The 17630-nt window shown below is 35.0% G+C and overlaps 1 protein-coding gene across 2 annotated transcripts in view; it reads right to left on the bottom strand.

Moving 5' to 3' along the window:
• LOC150106129 (uncharacterized) overlaps nucleotides 1–15743 on the bottom strand; it is a 74836-nt gene extending 59093 nt beyond the window's left edge. The window contains exons 1-3 of one of the 2 annotated variants that reach the window (XM_090394496.1): nucleotides 15640–15743; nucleotides 7198–7439; nucleotides 2520–2624 (exon numbers count right to left, since the gene is read on the bottom strand). In XM_090394496.1, the coding sequence (XP_090250622.1) occupies nucleotides 2520–2624; nucleotides 7198–7425 (333 nt within the window). In that variant the 5' untranslated portion in view covers nucleotides 7426–7439; nucleotides 15640–15743. Of the gene's footprint in view, nucleotides 1–2519; nucleotides 2625–7197; nucleotides 7440–14828; nucleotides 14960–15639 lie in introns of those variants that run through there. The other variant, XM_090394495.1, reaches the window with a different exon arrangement.
• Between the last annotated feature and the right edge of the window lie 1887 nt (nucleotides 15744–17630).

Below are 17630 nucleotides of genomic sequence, written 5' to 3'. Positions count from 1 at the left end.
CGAATAATTGCAGTTTCAGTATCAGCAAATTAAGGGAGCGGGCAAGAACTTGACATACGCGTTCAAAATGAAAAAAATTATTTTTAAATTTACAGAACTGTATTAAACCTTCATGAAAACAGAAATCTTATCTTAAACTTAAAGAACTGCTAATAAAAACATATAAGTTCGAAAACACGGGATTGTTCAGTCACATCGAACGTTATGACACGAGAGTCAGCTGTAAACTGAATGAGTAACTGGTGACGCATGTCAGCATTTGCCGGTGCCTGTTGCTTCAAGATCAAACAAGTATAGTAAGTGCGCACTCTAGAATTCAGTGGTAGGTTAATTGTGTGTTTATATATATATATATAAATCGTATACAACATTTAAAAAATGTTTTCTCTGGGGTTCAGTGCGCCACTTCTAATCATGCAAGGCGCCATAGGTTGGCCACCCCTGTTCTAAGATAAGGCTCGGCATTTTCACCCACTCTCTGCTTCCTATACAAAAATGACCTCTTACTGAGTTCAAATCTTGTCCCAAACTTTACTGATGAACATTGCTCTTTTACATTTGACAAATCTATTAGCGCCCAGTTATTAGAAACGCCAGATCTACTATAATCAAGCTACCATACCATAACTAATCTCCGATTGCCATGCATTTCTTCAATGGGGAAAGAGCAACCTTGTACATTTCAATGATGATATCAATTGTGAGTGCCTGTCTGACTGGAGCCACGATTTTGAAAACAGCAAAGCTGACTGATTTCTCAAAGAGTGAGATACGCGTGTGTTTAATGGATAGGACAAACGAACAAACATACGGACAAACAGAACTTCCTGTGTACAGCAACTGACCGAAGCATTTAACGAATGCAGTTCATGACCCATAACCTCACCGAACTATGCGCAGATAATTGAAGAGGATTGGTAGTGGCAGTCGCATGCGTATACATAAAATGAAAGTTTCTAATTCAGTGGCCATATACAACCTTCTGATGAACTGACATAAGCATTCTTCCACTTTCCTCCAAAACTGTAAGAACAAAAGCAACTATTGCTCAATATCCATTTACAGTCAAGCTTCAAACTTGCGAAACTGACTTCTCTTTATTGCATCTACATCCGTTCTTTGTAGCAGCGTCTCTGACATTGTCTTTCCCAAAGACTAAAGCCTTCAGCTGTTAAAAAACACATCAACAGATTCCTATTTCTTCCATTGATAGTCCATTAATAATTCTTGGCTTTTGTTACCTTAGGAAGTAACCAAGTTCAAATAATTATTATTATTACTTCCTCCACTATGCTAGAATACTTCGATCCTACGTACAATGTACATGCTTGTTAAGAATCACATTTGAGAACACAAGCAATATACTTCCCTTCTGTTCTCTCTTCCCCAATTAGGTGTCTGCTAACAATATCATAATTTCTATTATGCATTTCGATATAGAAAAAAGAATCTACGTCTAGGAAATCATTATTATTATTATTATTATTATTATTATTATTATTATTATTATTATTATTATTATAAAAACCTTCATGGAGTCAAAGACTCATCATGGGAGGTCTACCGTTATACACACAGTTTATCATACCGCGCCTTAAATATATTCACTGTCTCTGCGCTCACCACACTCTCGGGCAATGCATTCCAATCACTCACCACTCTCCATGCAAAAAACCTGCTCCTCACTCTCTTGCTCACACCCTCCTTATACAGCTTCCAGGGATGACCTCTTGTTCTCCTGTTATTTCTAATGCGAATCTGACCTACGAAAACTTACAAATCAGTCGTCTATTAGGGCAATGAACAGCAAAAAGTTAGATACGTCGAACAATGAAATTCATTTCCCAAAAGAATTCACAAATACCAGGCCCCTTTAAATTTAGTGGAGAATGGAGTTCGAACCCAGAGCTGGGAAGCTGGTACAGTTTTTACCAACACGGCCAAAGAATCAACTAGGCAAATTATTTTTCAGAATACCCCAATTTTTAATTGAATCCCTTTTCACATTTACATCCAGTCAGTTCCCATAAATTTTCTTGGGTATCATTAGATCCACCAATATTTACATGAATATCATTTTACTAAACCTCCATTTATTAACAAACAGATGTCAAAAACAAAGCCGCTATTATGTGGAATGCATTGGCTACTTAAAACTCCCCCACTTAGCTGCCACTGGTCCGAGGATGGATCGTTCGCTGTCAAACCCGGGTGATATAAATCAATGAGCTTTTTAACTTTAAATTTAGTGGAGAATATGAATCTTTTTAAGTTTCTTTGTCTTCTGAATAGTCGTAGTTATAAATTTATGCATCTTTCTTCACCATACTTCAACATTTAAAATAACAAACATACTACTGTGTTATATTATATCTATCTTCATTGTAACCCTCTTGACATTCATGCTCCCTGCGCAATTTTCTTGGCCTAGTTACAGTGCTGAGTATCTGTGATAACGTCAGTCGGTTCATTGACCTGTTTGGAACGTTCATAATAATTATAATAATAAAGCCACTTACCAGCAGCGTCTCCAGTTCCGTTATTTCATAACAACCATTTGAATGGAAAACACATTTCACTCGTAGATTCTTCACAGCCTCATATTCCAGAGAAATATTGCGACCCTGCGAAATAATTAATGCTCTTTTGATAATCGATCTAGATGTTAAAAATAATTATGCTAAAAATACTCAATGAGGGACGAAATCTTAGTTGATTACAAAAATCTATAACCGCGAAATAATACTATGCTTAATAAGTTTAAGAACAACATAAAACAGTTAGGCGACGAAATTTACGTACATTTTTAATTGCAAAAAATGTTTATTGTCGTTGTTGTTATGATTATTATTATTATTATTTTAGATAGATATTTTATTGTACGCTTCATAGTCTAATACAAAACTATGAACAACCATACGAGTAACCTAAGAGCAACAGCTCGTCCAGGTTACGATATGCATAAAGTTACAAAAAGTTATGTAATGCATTTTCATTATATACACATGTGTACATCCATATAATATACATATTATACATTATTATAATATAATAACATAATAAAATCACAAGAAAGATGCTAATATGTATACAGAGAAACTTGCACAACATTAATTAGGAACAAAATAAATCAAGTTAATAGCATTTAATTTTTTTTTTACGTTTTACACCTGCAACAAGATTTTTTAATAGCAATATCCAAAAACCAATCATTTATACAATTATTTTCAACAGAGCTTCCTCAGTTCTGTGTGAAAATAAATATTCTTTTATTCGAGTTTTCTATTTGTTTGAGTTAGTTTCATTTCTTATTGTTAGAGGTAGGGTGTTGAATATTTTTGGCGCTAAATAAGTATAATGTTTGTGTATTGCTTCTTTATTTCTTTAAGAACTATATATTTTAGGTTTTTATGTCTACTAAGCATCTTTTTTTGATATTTACGTATTCGTTGTCATTTTTTTTTTTGAATAATAGTACCCTATAGGCATATAAATATGTAAGGGATAGTGTGTTTAGTATAGTGTATTTATTATTATACATTGCAGTATCCTTGTATATGTTTCTAGTTAAGATTTGAATTACTTTATTCTGAGTCGAGACTAAATATTTCAGCGTAGTGCGATAGATTCCTCCCCAACATAATATACTATATTGTAGTGTACTTTGAATCCAGGCATATTTAGCATGCTTAGGAAGTAAAGTCTGTTTAATATAATCCCTACTTTATTTATGACATCGGTAATATGCGGTTTCCAGCTTAAATTACTATCAATTTTTAATCCCAAGTAAGTTATTACACTGACTTTTCCTCGCAGTTGCAATTTGATTTTGTCCTGCAATTCCAATCATGCAAAATTAATTGTGCAGTGAAGTTCATTTTGCCAGTTTTATTTCGCAAGTTAAAAGTTACATATTTAGTTTTTGAGGCATTCAGACTGAGTTTGTTTGACTGGAACCAATTTGTTACTTTTAAAAGATCACCATTCACTATGGGTTGCATTTGTTCGGCTGTGTCCGTAGGGAAAATGAGTACTGTATCATCTGCAAAAGCGTTTATTTTACTGTTTATTATTATTGTTTCGTAGTATTGTATGAGCATTGAGTTAATTAGCGAACCTTTCAATTACTCTTTGGGAAATGCAGCAACATTTTTGTGCTGTTTTTGGCACTTCCATGTACAGACAATTTGAAAACGACATTAATTCAATTTCTTTCTTATTTTTTTTTCTTACTTTCAACTTTATTTGATTCAATACTTCAAATACACCGATACATGTATAACAATCGGAGAAATCTTTTTTCACAGTTTCGCATTACACTTTAGTGTTTCCAGAATTATAAAACAAAGACAACATATTGAAAGTTTATTTATCACTAGGTTTGACTATAATGAATTTTGTTTAATCCTTTATCCCAGTGAGAGCAAACAAAGTTTGCGCCTGAAAATATCTTCAGGACTAAATATAGTATTGTACTATCTTACCCCGGTAAGTAGTGCAACACCAAGGCAACTCGTAGCAAAGGTGGAGCAAGCTACCAACACTCCTAACCCAGTATCTCCCATAATGCAAAACACATTTCCTTGTGGATATGTATACTGTTATGCATTAAGGGATTGGCCATCTACCCAGACTAGTTTCGACCTTTATTGAGGTCTCTTCAGTGGGAGCCAGGCCCAGAGCTGGAGATACCAGGCAGAAGCAGTGGCAAGTCATCTTTATGTCTCAAGTCATCTAATGCATAACAGTATACATATCCACAAGGAAATGTGTTTTGCATTATGGGAGATACTGGGTTAGGAGAGTTGGTAGCTTGCTCCACCTTTGCTACGAGTTGCCTTGGTGTTGCACTACTTACCGGGGTAAGATAGTACAATACTATATTTAGTCCTGAAGATATTTTCAGGCGCAAACTTTGTTTGCTCTCACTGGGATAAAGGATTAAACAAAATTCATTAATAATCAAATCTAGTGATAAATAAACTTTCAACATCTTTCTCTAAATCCAGAGTAATTTTTAAAAAAAGGTGATAAACCTTTTGGCAACTCCCATAGGTAAAGATGACTTGCTACTGCTTCTGCCTGGTATCTCCATCTCCAGCTCTGGGCCTGGCTCCCACTGAAGAGACCTCAATAAAGGTCGAAACTAGTCTGGGTAGATGGCTAATCCCTTAATGCATAACAGTATACATATCCACAAGGAATTGTGTTTTGCATTATGGGAGATTTGGTAGTTTGCTCCACCTTTGCTACGAGTTGCCTTGGTGTTGCACTACTTACCGGGGTAAGATAGTACAATACTATATTTTCAGGCGCAAACTTTGTTTGCTCTCACTGGGATAAAGGATTAAACAAAATTCATTAAAAACAACGTAAGCATAACCCAAGAGTACGAGCATTGATACAGGTAAGAATCTTTTTAAAAGAAGACACGAAATAGCATAATCTAACTCTGTTTCATACTTCTGTAACATGTGGTTTCCAGCTTAAGTTTCTGTCTATTTTTAATCATAAGTAGGTTATAGTCTTCACGTTTTCTATCTCCAGCAGTTACAAATGACGTTACTTTTACAATTCCATTTATGTAGGAATATATATGGATGAAAATGTTGGCTTTGCTAACAGCTGTATTTCTGAGTTTAAAAATTATCAATTTGGTTTTTTTCAACATTAAGAATAAATTTATTCACATGAAACAAATTTGTCATTGTTTCCAGATCTGTGTTGACCATGTTTTGCATTTCACTTACAGAATTTGCAGTGAATGTCAATGCGATACCGTCATGTAAAAGTATTTACTTGACTTGATAACTGTAGGTCACAGAAGTCGTTGACGTAAATTAGAGATATTACTGGCCCAAGGACAACCTTGGGAAAGATCGCATTTTAGCTGCAAGAAACTTTACAACTTTTCTTAAATTTTGCCTTGTGATTTAGACGTTTAATAACTTTTAAACCAGGCATGAACACAGCTTCTGATTCCTACAGTCTTCAGTTTTTTTTAAAAAGTAAAATATCACGGGACACTGTTGTCAAAAGCTTTCTGGGTATCTAGTAAAACTGCTAGTTGGTTTTCGTTGGTCTTGTGATGAATAAATCAAGTTTACTTGTATGTGTGTGAGCGTGTTCGTGCGTGCATGTTTATCCTTGTTCCACAGGGAAGTTTATGACAAGCCATACCTATGAGTGAAATGACCTATTTGTTCCGACACGATTTTTTTTCACCGCCCTTTTTTTCCAATCGAACCTACTCGTCGCAGAGTATAGTATACAATGCTGAGTATAAGCAGAACTGTATAGAATATATAATCAGCTCGAAACAGTATTCTCATTAACCCCTTGTTCAACATACTTTGGACCTTTGTATTATACCTGCTTACATTTCAAACATAATTGGAGTTTACTTCCAGCTTTCTATAATAATATTTCTATTCTATATTCTTTAACGTTTATTATCAAAGACAAAATACAATATTTTCCTTTTTCAGATTAATTTGAACTCATTCAATAGGATTCGATATTCAAATACAATGCCCACAGGTTTTATTTTTATGTTTGTTGGTGGTTTTTCCCTTTCAGTCGTTTCCGACCCTATGGGACTTTGTAGGCATTTCCCACAAAGTGTTCTTGGTGAAATTTTTACAGGGAAGTTCACCATGTCCTTCCCAAACTCACCTTTCGTCGAAAGAGACCAGATAAAGGTTCCTCACATCACCGACGGAAATCGAACCCAGGTCTTTTCGACCAAACGGCTTCGTCTATACTTGAATGAGCTACGAAGGCTCATCTTTATGTTTACTATCAACTTTTTTTAACGGAACTGTGCCCTTATGACTATAACTGCAAGTATGTAAAAACTTTGGAAAACAATAAGTAGACAACAGTACAATACAATAGACATGCCATATATTGGACACAGAAAACAGATCATTAATATTAGCAATTAAAGCCTTTCAAATCAATGTAAACGCACACATGAACTTAATGGCGAGATTCTAAAATAATATGTTTTTTTTATTCTTATTTCAAATATTACAGCGTAACAAAAAAAAACTGTATAATTTGATATACGAATAAGGAAATAGATTTTAAGAATCTCCCATTAAAGTCATGAGTGGGCTTGTATTAATTTGAAGAGTATGAAACACGCCACCTACTAGTAATTAATTACTATTAAACTTTAGCGAACGAATTTACCTTTGACCTCTGCTCTATCCTCTTGCATCTGGGACACGTGATCCACCCTTCGCATGTCGCCGATTCTGCGCATGTTAAGCAAGATATGTGCAAGCAAGGAAGGCATAAAGAAACCTCAGTTATTCTGCGACACTGGTAACATCGGTGAGTTTCAGGAAACGGATCCACAAACTCGAGAGTATTGATTGTTCCAAACATCCATGAAAGAGATTCCCTGGTAAAGGCCATCGTAACAGTAGTATCTGGAAATACAGATTGAAAATTTTTGAAGTTTGAAACATCTTTCTGGAATAAATTTTATTTATTTATTTAATTTATATTTAAAAGTAATATATATGAGCGTGCCTGTGCAGGATTGCGCTAACAATTCCGTTAATTAGCGCTAGATCCCCATTCCCAAAAGAAGCGAATACTGAAATCAGATGTCCGCTTATGTAACTTTTTTCCCCACTCTGTTTGAAGGACGATCTCAAATATAAAAGGATTTTTCTCATGCAAAACAAAAAACAGCGAGCAATCACACATAGGTTGAAAGATATAGTGCCCAGTAAGATGGGATTAACAGCTCTCTCACAATAATAAATACTTTTATATGAATCCATACTATACCTTGACACTTCAAGACAGAAGAAAAGCGATTGTATTAAACAGAACTTTATTTTTTGTTTTATTGTGAAACTCTTTCATCTGATCGACTACATCTCCCGTTTGTCAACTTTCAATGGCAGGGACTCCATTCCATTCGACAAGTAGAAGACACGTTGGAATTCAAATGGAGCAAATAAAGTTTATTTCTTATTACATGTATTAAAAGTTTATTGTTTTTCTCTGATGCAACCACTGACCAGTGAATCAATGATTACCAATATGAATTGCATCACTCAAGATCAGTGTTTCCCAAATTTTGTTGTAAAATATTTAATAATTAAAAAAAAAAGTTTCATCTGTTTGTAATTAAATAATATAGTACTCTCAGAGAAGCCTTTACACCCTTTGAGGATAACGCATGGAATCATTAAGAAAAAAACGATTATTTTAAATGTATATATTTCTCCATAAATTATATATTTTGTATGAATTCTCCTACTCAAATTGTGAGTTACTATCGCCAGGACTGAACGTCGTGGCGATAGTAACTCGCTCCCTGCGGTAAACAACACGCCTTCCCCAACGGGATCACTATACTGAAGACGCTGAAAAGCAAGTACAGTAGTTTTATTGTATCACTGAATAAGGTACAGAAACATTTGCAGTCTGTGTAATATATTTTTCAACAAATAGTGCAATCAGATATTATGGAATTCGGTTGATTATTGGCATTTCAACTCAACTGTTGTCTTGCCTTTGTTTTTGGTTCGTGCGATCATTTGTTAATACCTCACCAATCATATGCACTTCTCTCTCTCTCTCTCTCTCTCTCTCTCTCTCTCTCTCTCTCTCTCTCTCTCTCTCTCTCTCTCTCTCTCTCTCTCTATATATATATATATATATATATAGCTGTATAGCTGTTCTATCTCTACTGGCTTACCATTGCTGTCTGTTTCGAGCTCTGCGCTTACTTCTCATTAATCATTTGTGAAAGATTGTTCATTACGTATCTTAAGTCTTGTAAATTACTGGTAATTTACAAGACTAGGAATGCACACAATGAACACAAGGAAACTGTTCTCTGAAAAGGAAAAATGTAGCGGTAGCGAATAATAAGTCACACACTATTTTCAGTTTTTTTCTGAAAACTTCAGTTTCCGAAAATCCCCGCATATAGCTCGTATCACGATTTTTTAGCTTTAATTTTGGGAAAAAAGTGCGAGTTATATTCGAGTAAATACGGTAATTTTTTTAGCTTTCAAATTCTTAAGTATGGATCATTGGTTAAAGACTGGATTTATGAAATGCACAAAAGAGAGCAATATAGCAAATGCAAGTAGCTGTAAGCAACAAGAAAACGTTGATATTGCATCTGGATCAAATGAAATGGATAAGAGTGTGTCGTCTGGCATCTCTAGAGAACCAACTAAGAAGAATATGAAAAATCTTCTTAAGTATGACATGAATTACTTGAAATGTGGATTTTCATAGACAGGAAATGAAGAGGAACCTATTCCAAATTTTATTCTATTAAAAATAAATCATATTTTTTGTTTACATGAACATATAAATTCAAATAAAATAGATATCTACAATGAAATATACTTTAATTAATTATTAATTATTATTATTATTATTATTTTGATAAGAGGGTACTTGGTAATAAAGAAAATTTAAGAAGGGGTACGCGGATATCTGAAGTTTGAGAAACACTGATCTAGATCAACTGTCGATCTTCTAGCTAGCATGAGTCACCTTTGAATTCAAGCTATTGAAAGGTTTGGAAAACCTGTTGCTGTTACACTTGACGTTACAGTCATTTGACAGAGCTTGACATAGAGAACTAGTTATCAAACCTCATCTCGTGATTTACTTTCTACTCTTTGTAATTGGACGTCAAGTCTCTTGTGTTCTAGTTCACTGCGCTTCAAGATGAGCGTGTCCTTTCTATAGTTTTCTCTATCGATATCTCAGAGCAATATTCTTTCGTCCACTCACTTGCTGCTTCGGAAGGGCCGGTTCGAGAGTATATGATGCCCAGGCAAAGAAAATTTAGGCGCCCGTATACATTGTCTCTCTCTATATATATTTTGTCATACTCATAAAAGTACATACACCTACACAGGTATTACTTACAGAAATAATGCTCTATGGAGAACACTGGCGAGTTTGGTCACAAACGTTCTTCAGCCACTGTAAAAATGTTAGATACACAAGTACCAAAACTATGAGCAATTGGACTCAACTCTGACCTACGAAAAAGCTCGGCCGAACTAATCTGAAATCAGTAGCAGAATGCCGGAGTAGGGATGATGACAAGTAAAGGAAGCGAAGAGAAAGACCTATCATAGGTCTTATTTTATGAATACTACCAATCAGAATCCATACCACTGCAATTCTATGAAAATTCCCACCGAACAAGACGATTCTATGAGAAAAATGAATGACTTAATCCCCAACTTCTCAGACCTCAGAGAGCTTGCAAAAACAGGGCTTAATCTAAAAATCAACAGAATTAAGTCTATAGGGAATTGAAGATAAGAAGTGAGAATAGTCGGTTAGTCGCGACCACTGATAGTTTGAGGGATACCCGGGAACTTTCCTGCTCATCCTGGGACAGTTGCCGGAAGGAAGAAAAATCTCTGCACTTGAGGTTAAGTATACAAAGAGTAGGGGAGTGGAAGAAATAGTGAAAGGCGAAAATAATGTAGGATCATCAGCGAGCAACAGGACGGCTTGATTTATTTCAGTCTTTTTTTTTATTAATCAAGGTTTTACTAATTTTTTTCGGAAGTTGTAATTTTTCCCCGAACTATGTAGCAAATCTAGCGCACCGAAGTCTTAGTGCCCCTAAGACTAGCGATTGCCTAGGTTCGCCTAATGATAAAACCGGCCATGTGCTTAGTGCTTAGTGAACAGAAACTCATGTACAAACATGAGTTTCTGTTCACTAACTTGGATTCTGTTATTGATTTTGTTGACAACTCATGTTTTACACATGCCTGCTTTAAATCTGACAAACCTTCCAGAGCTTAAATACTCCAAGGTTTAAAAATCTACCATAACCAATGCCTTAAAACAAACATATGGTTTCTCCTTCCAATCGAATAAGAACAACCTAGTGAATTTCAAATGCTATCACGACACTGCCCTGCCTCGTTTTGCAAACGATACATCTCCACTTAATTCCCACTAACTAAATAAGATATCCAGATTTTCAAATATATTTCTCTTCTTGGGCGGATTTATGATTTTTTTGCACCAAACGTATTTCTTGAATACCTGCTAACCCAGTCCGAATTCATCAAAACTTAACTGGAGAATATTTTCTCGCTTTTGGGATGTACCAAACCCCGCTCTGAAACGCATGTATTTTATACAAAAGATGACAATTACATTAACTGAATACTTCCTGTTGGCAGACTCATTCCTTTTATCAAAGATACTCCCTAGAGGTCTCTCTTTCATAATAATAATAATAATAATAATAATAATAATAATAATAATAATAATTATGGCTATTGTTGCCTGTTTTTGTTTAGGAGTGTCCGTTATTTTTAAACACATTGGCTATAATTACTCAATAGACAAACAAGACAACGAAACAATGCTTAGAATATCCGAAACTATTGCCATAAAATGCGATGAAAATTCAATAAACGTCCACCGCCCCTACCTAATTTCCGAATGTTGGACGATCCAGAACTTACAAATTAAGCCACGCCTATGGCTTAATTTGTATTAAGCCATAAGCGTGGCTTAATTCAACTTTCAGATTTTTTGGCAGATTCAACTTTCAGTCATGATAGCCCTACACTCATTCCGAAAATGTTCCGATGATGATCAGTCGACCGAAACGGTCCGCACCCCGTTAACGCTCTCTCCTGCCCCAGTTTTCCCATAAGTAAACCCTTCTCTCCTCCCCCCCCCCCAAAAAGCTCCCTTAAAGACAATAATATATATATTTATATATATATTATTAATACAAAACCCGGGTTTCCAAATTTATTTTTCCGCGTCAAAATACACACACGCTCCCTTCCTCCTCCTCCTCCCCCCCTCGTTATAAACAACCTTCAGCAGGATCATGGAATTGGAAGACATCCCAGTATCAAAACAAGGTATGTACAAAATTTTTCCACCTTTTTTATTCTGCTATAATTGCCTTCTATACTCACCCATAATACCCTAAAATATATATACCCTTTTTTGAGTAATTATAGCCAATGTATTTAAAATAAGGGACACTCCTAAACAAAAACAGGCTATAATAGCCATAATTATAATAATAGTGTTTAAGAGGAGTAGCATAGGAATTTTCCCAGAAACTATACCTAATAATAATCTATTTCTCTGGTATGCCCTCAAGCATTTAACACACAACAGCCACTCAGTTCAGCGTCAGATCTATCGAACCAAATTCCCTATTCTCTGCTTTCATTCTATTTATCTCTCTCTTCCTCAAAGTGCTTTCTCCAAGAATTACAACATCCAGCTGTTCATTAAAACTAGCAACAGGTATCTTTCTTTCTTTTTTAACTAGTTTCACACCTAATGCATTTAACTCATCGTGAAAAGTAACTCGTGATAAACAAGAACGAAAAGAAAGGACTAAGTCCTGAACAAATTTGGAATTAATTATCTTTCGTTTCATTTTTGTTTATATTTAACGTAATATGGAGTTGTAGTTTTTAGTTTTGATATTCCTGGTCACAATACTATGTAATTACTTTAAGCATTTAGATTAGCGGTTCGAAATGTTTGCGAGAAGGTTAGTTGAATTCATATAATAATCTATTCGTTTACTTTTATTTTATTTGGTGGGTAAATTTTTTTCATTATTTTATCCTTTTCGTTGTGATAAAAAATATGAAGTTTTCCTCTTATCAGTTTATTTTTGTTACATCAAAAGAGAAAAAAAAATCTTCTTTTATGTGCTGTTATATAGCGTTTTATTTTTACTCATATAAAAACATTTGTTTGTTATGTAAAGAGGAAAATGGCGCATAATAATCAAGTTAAAAAAGTGAAATGGTACTACCCATTACAGAAACTAGTGTTTTTCATGTCAAAAAAACAGAGAAATTGGCCAGAGAACACACGCAATTTAGAGACATCACACACACTAGTCTCACATCATTGATTGATATGACTATAATTCTAAACAATTCTGAAAAACTCCAAGCAGATGGTTAGATGAATATTAGCATTTCAGAATAACAGATTAAAATTTGTTTCATTTTGGTGTTGTCCAGATCCTCATTTTCGACAAATTGTAATCTTTTCTTATTCTCATTTAGTTATGTTGCTTTTTCATTACTGCAAGACATAAACTCATTTTCTCTAACTGTGACTTTATTTATATATTTTTTCTATTATACTTCCCTTTTTAGTCTGAAATTGTTCTCATTTATTTGGAAGGAGGGTCTTAGAAAATCTTTTTACTTTCAAATAATTGAAGAACAGAATATCAGTTTTTAAAATCTATGACAAGATGCGCTTACTCCACCTTTGACTGTAGTTGAAGATGTGGTCAGTGGAATCGAATGTGATGGGTACAGTATTTTCAGGGAGGATACAGAGATAGAACTGAGGGTGGAGTATTGTTGAATGATAGCTGATGAGTTGCAGCCAAAACAAAGTAGTATATCAAGATGATAGACGTGTGAATGAGAGTTCATTTGAGGCGGTCTGGTGTGAAACAGTGACCAACGCAACCTAATATACAGTTTAGTTGCTGCTATAGGCCGGGGGGGGGGGGGGGGGTGCAAGGGGTGATGTTAAATTCATGGACCAGCAAATTAGTAATGAGTGCAGGGAAATTAGTGATTATTATGGGGGATTTTAATTGTGGTGATATCGATTAGAATGAGGAATTATCATGTGGCAAAAGGGAATTGGAATTCATACACCTTCTAAGAGATAATTACTAGAAACAGCACATAACTGAAGGGACTCGTGGTGTGAGGGTGTTGGATCTGGTCATAGGTTTAGAGGGCATATGCATAAGATAGGTGTCCTCGTTACCTCCAATTGGGGAGAGTGATCATGTAGTATTGACTTGGGAGGTTGCAAAATTTATGGATTTCTCTCTTAAGAAGGAGTATATTCGGAACTACAGTTAGGTAACTATAACAAGCTTCGGAGTGAGCTTACAGCCGTCCCATCGCAGAAAATACTGCAGGGGAAAGATGTTAGTAGTGTATGGGATATATTTAGCGATTTAGCGCGTATCTGAGGGAGTCAATATCAGAATGTAAGGATGGATGAGTAGTAGTATCAGGCTTGATCTACAAAAAAAAAAAAAAAAAAAAAAAAACGTTATGGAGAATTTACAAGGAGAAAGGTGATCTGTACACTCATGAGCAGTACAAAGTTCAGGCTAGAAAGGTTACCAGCATAGGTGTCTCGGTAATCTCTTGATAATCGCGAGAAAACTGATGAACTACAATGCTTAATTTAAATATAAACTTCCGAAAACTTGGTTTACAATCAGAAAAATAAGTTTTCATTACATTAATGAAAATATGATACTTCAATTTTTTGTGATATCTTTATTTTAACCAAGGATTAGAAATAAAAATCACAAGTACAAAGTTTCACCTGAAAACAATGTAAAAATAAAATGCGTTTATTTATTTATTTTCTCTCAAATATCGAATATAAGATTTGTATTTTTATACTTCGCTTATTACTTTATTTTCATTAAACCGAAGTTTCGCATTCACAGCTACGTCTAGGTATCGAAGCTAAGCCTAACCTTTCTTCACCGCAAGCTGCCTTCTGATGGTAACGTTATAATTAACAGACGCGATCCCAAAAAAGTAAGCACATATTATTATTATTATTATTATTATTATAAACAGTTTTTCTAACTGGCGATCTATAAATTTCCATTTTTATATTTCTGTTCATTTTAATATTTTCACTTTTATATGATATCTCTGTTTAATAATCAATTAATGTTGGGCTCACCTCCATCTTATACGCAATATGAGAATGTTATCGTATTTTAGGAAGAAAATAACTAATTGGAAACATACCTTTAAGTGAACCATCAAATTCAGCTGAGCTTCTAGCGCTCGATTCTATGACTGTTTCAAGGCCATTCCAAGTTTTTTAAAGTATTGATAACGTGGGTCACAGTTGATCTACTGTAGCAATTATCTCCACCACACATTACGCCACGAGTATTTCATAGACCAATTTCTGCGGATGCATTTTGCGCCATTTCAAGGCTTAATTGCATTAAATGTTTATTTCATGCCATTCTAATCAAGAAATCTACAGTAAAGTGTTTAAAACTTGCCATGTATGACCTCTTGAAGACTATGCAAGTGTTATCTTCGTAGTCTCGTTCTAAGAGTGGGGGGGACATCATATGTAGGAAACAATCCTCCCTCTTAAAGAGCAATGTTCGTAATTTTTACTAGTACATAAACATTCTAAAATCGAACCAGCAATGGTGGGTGTTCTCTCGATGAAGTACTGTTGATCCAGGACGTTGTCACCAGTCTAAACGGGTTAAATTTGCCAAATCTAAAAATATTGATGAATGTGAAAAGTCAGTATTATAAATAATAAGCAAGATTTATTTTCGACCACTTCTAGCGGTGCGGAAATAATTTGGCAATGACTGGGTAGGGTAAACTTTAAAATCACGGTATACTTGTTCCGTTACTTTTGTCTGCATTGGAATCGGATCAATCCAGTTATGATAGTCTTAACGCGTACACTACGGCATTGGTGAAGCGAGAATGCTATGCAATGGGCAAAGAAAAACGTGCATTCCCCAGTTCTGTTGGAATATCTAAATATAGGAAATAATAACAAAAAAAAAAGTGCATATCTTACCTTTGTGCTTACTTCTTCGAATTTTGTTTGCCTTGGAGATATAATATCAGCTTAATATTAATTAAAAATACAGTTAATTATTGTCGAGATGCCCTTGAAGTTACAATATAAATGATTATCACCATATAAATGCCTCTGTATATCAGACTCCATTCAAGTAATAGTATATGAAAACTCGAGAGATATTAAAATAAAGAATCAAAACCTATAACCAATGCATGGGATTGGCTGGGGTAAATAAGGAGACAGTGTAATGGCTGTGTGCAACTATGTTTATCATATAAGTTATCAAAGAGGTTATCGTATCGTTTATAAAGTCTTCAGAACATTTACTTAAGTATAAAGAGCTAATAAGCTTCATTTCGGCAATGAAAACATTACTTAAATTAAGGGGATATTAAATCCCACATAGTTTGAAAACCGAATAAGAAACTCAAAGATAAGAATCAGAGAGTTTCTTGCCGAATATAGTGAATTATAAAGTATCGGCGAACACTAGCGTTAGCCAAATGCAAGTGATCCTAGTACATAGTACAATACTGGGCAGCTCGTTGCAAAGGTGGAGGAAGAAGTTCAGATCGCTATTCTTAGGTATTTTCCATAATGTAAAAACACATTTCCTAGGAAATGTATGCTGTTATTACATTATGGAGGGAGGTCACTACCCAGACCGGTTTCAGCCTTTTTTGAGGCTTCATCAGTGAGCAGAATGGGAGTTAATGTCTTTCATCATCGGCCTTTGGAGTATAAAGATTGCTGAGGGTCAGCAGGTAGTAATAGGGGAGATTAAAGAAAGGTAGAGTGGGATAGTAGTAGGTAAAAAGAGGCCTCAGTCAAACCGTTTAGCTGTATAACCCAGAGGTTGTGGCTAAAAGGTCTGTAAAACATCATCTCCTTACACCTGTTCTAAAAAAAAATCTTTGAAATAAACTTTTCTTATATGCGCTCGTAAAATACTTTTAATTTAACAATTTAACTGACCAGGTGTCTTTGGAGGTCATCTTCTAACACCTGTTTTAATATAAAACTTAAATCGTTTTTTTTTTTTTTTTTTTTTTTTTTTTTCGGAAAAGAAGAATGCCTAAGTTTCTTTTAAAACTTCATTTAATTTTATTGCAAAATAACAGGATTTTTTTTTTTAATATATATATATACAGGGTGTTCGGGATAAATTTGACATATTTATAATTAATTATATTTTTCCGTAAGTTACATGTATTAACACACACTTCTCTTCATTTAAAAGTTTGGACCCTTCTTCATTCATATACAAGATGTCAGAAAGGATGGATAGCTGGAACCCACCTGAATCATGGAAGAGAATAACTTGTATCATGATGATTCGTGCCCGCCATCAAAATAAGGATATTACGACTGCTGCCCAATGCTCCCTGAATACAGTAAAAACAATCAGGCATGAACTAGAGACTTGCAATGGTGACTACGAGGATGTAGCAAGAAGAAAGATCCCTAGCAGACGATCTGATTGCGTTCGTACAGCAGAATTCCTCGCAAATCTGCAGGAACAGGTGTTGAAGAACCCTGGCATTGGAATTCGGGCTTTGTTCGTGGAGTTGCTGACTGTAGTCAAGCCCTGGATAACAAGGGTAGCCAATGGTAGGCCGTATGTATGGCAGCAGGATTCGACCCCTTGCCACACCTCTGGGAAAAGTCAAAAATGGTTGTCTGAAAATTTCTACGACTTCACCAGTCCAAATGTTTGGCCTCCAAACTCCCCAGACCTTAACCCCATGGATTATTTTGTATGGGGCGCAGTTGAAAAAGACACCAATCGCACTTCCAGTAATACAAAAGCCCAGTTAATGGATAAAATTAAAACAGTTTTTGCGGCCCTTCCCAGGGAGACTGTAGCATCAGCTTGTTCGAGGTTCCGAAGCAGAATTGAAGCTGTGATCGATGCTAATGGTGGTTATTTTGAGTAAATCTTGTTGATAGTATTGTAATTAACTCTGCCTGTAATGTTTTTTTGT

Source organism: Typopeltis vanoorti, chromosome 6 (genome assembly GCF_054136105.1).
Source record: "Typopeltis vanoorti isolate ZY-2024b chromosome 6, IOZ_Tvanoo_1.0, whole genome shotgun sequence".
Lineage (NCBI taxonomy): Eukaryota > Metazoa > Arthropoda > Arachnida > Uropygi > Thelyphonidae > Typopeltis > Typopeltis vanoorti.
Note: the sequence above shows the minus strand (reverse complement) of the source record. Positions and strands in the feature narration are given on the sequence as shown.